The sequence below is a fragment of the Colobus angolensis genome, unplaced genomic scaffold (assembly GCF_000951035.1).
Source record: "Colobus angolensis palliatus isolate OR3802 unplaced genomic scaffold, Cang.pa_1.0 Scaffold46, whole genome shotgun sequence".
In the NCBI taxonomy this organism is placed as follows: domain Eukaryota; kingdom Metazoa; phylum Chordata; class Mammalia; order Primates; family Cercopithecidae; genus Colobus; species Colobus angolensis.
This window is the reverse complement of record NW_012118043.1, coordinates 8,194,194-8,195,804: the sequence shown is the minus strand read 5'-3', so window position 1 is coordinate 8,195,804 and position 1,611 is coordinate 8,194,194. Positions and strand designations below refer to the sequence as shown.

The following is a 1,611-nucleotide window of genomic DNA, read 5'->3' as shown; positions in this document are numbered from 1 at the left end:
CTTTAAAAAAAATTTTTGTAGAGACAGAATCTCACCATGTTGCCCAGGCTGATCTTGAACTCCTGGGCTCAAGTGATCCTCCTGCCTCAGCCTCCCAAGTAGCTGAGATTACAGGCACCCGCCACTACGCCCGGCTAATTTTTTTTTTGTATTTTTAGTAGAGACGGGGTTTCACCGTGTTGGCCAGGCTGGTCTCAAACACCTGACCTCGTGATCCGCCCGCCTCAGCCTCCCAAAGCTTACTGGGATTACAGGCATGAGCCACCACGCCTGGCAATAAAATTATATCTAAATGGCATTGCCTTTGTTCACTTTACGTTATTTCTAAAATTAAATTTTAATTTTTCTTCCGTTTGACTAGTTCAAATTTTTCTATTTTATTATGTAGGAAGAGATAAGGAAAGATTGGATGTTCAAATTAGTGGGCAGAGAAACATTCTATGTTGGAGCTGCGAAGACAAAAGCGACCATAAATATAGATGCTATCAGTGGTTTTGCTTATGAATATACTCTGGAAATTAATGGGAAAAGTCTCAAGAAGTATATGGAGAACAGATCAAAAACCACCAATACTTGGATATTACACATGGATGGTGAGAACTTTAGAATTGTTTTGGGTAAGTTAGTGCTATTTCTGCATAACTTATTTTTTTATAATGTCTGTTTAATTCCTGTAACTATTCAGACCTTCTATGGAGGTTTGAAAAGGAGAGGGAGTGTAAGTGCAGGTGTATTTCACTTGTTTAAAAACATTTTTTTAAATCTTTTTGTTTCCCATCTGCTTGAGATTGTCTAGCAGGTGTGTATATTGTCCAGCAGGTGTATTTCTAATGTGTCCTGTGTAAATGAAGCATTCATTTAATCCACCATTTTATATGTAAGCTATCTTAAGCTAGGTTTTATGGTGATGGATTTGAGGATTATAGGTTTAGGTTTTTAAAAAATGTAATATTGCCAGGCGCGGTGACTCATGCTTGTAATCCCAGCACTTTGGTAGGCCGAGGCGGGAGGGTCACCTGAGGTCAGGAGTTTGAGACCAGCCTGGTCAACATGGTGAAACCCCGTCTCTACTAAAAATACAAAAATTAGCTGGACCTAGTGGCACATGTCTGCAATCCAGCTACTCAGGAGGCTGAGGCAGGGGAATCACTTGAATCCAGGAGGTGGAGGTTGCAGTGAGCGAGATTGTGCCACTGCATTCCAGTCTGGGTGGCAAAGCAAGACTCTGTCTCAAAAAAAAAGGTAATATTGATGTAGATTTTGATATTATTTGGTATTTCTCTTTATAAATATATCTTAAAGGCAATTGGAAATTTAGGATTTATCAGTAAGAAAGCAATATTTTCCTAGATAACAATAGGCTTAGTACTGCATCAGATAAAACTTACCAAAATTTAGGACTTTTTGAAGAGTTTTGTTTGTTTGTTTTTCCAGGCTTTCCTGTTTGGGTTTCTCTTTTCTTTTTTTTTAAGACGGAGTCTCGCTCTGTCGCCCAGGCTGGAGTGCAGTGGCCGGATCTCAGCTCACTGCAAGCTCTGCCTCCCGGGTTTATGCCATTCTCCTGCCTCAGCCTCCCGAGTAACTGGGACTACAGGCGCCCGCCACCTCGCC

The 1,611-nt window shown here is 40.8% G+C and overlaps 1 protein-coding gene across 4 annotated transcripts in view; it reads left to right on the top strand.

Annotated features, from left to right (window-relative positions):
- The window catches only part of FAIM (Fas apoptotic inhibitory molecule), a 25,538-nt gene that overhangs the window by 12,992 nt on the left and 10,935 nt on the right, over positions 1–1,611 (top strand). For all 4 annotated transcript variants that reach the window (XM_011958132.1, XM_011958131.1, XM_011958133.1 and 1 more), the window contains one exon: positions 389–617. In XM_011958132.1, coding sequence (XP_011813522.1) covers positions 389–617 — 229 coding nt within the window. The remainder of the gene's footprint in view (positions 1–388; positions 618–1,611) is intronic.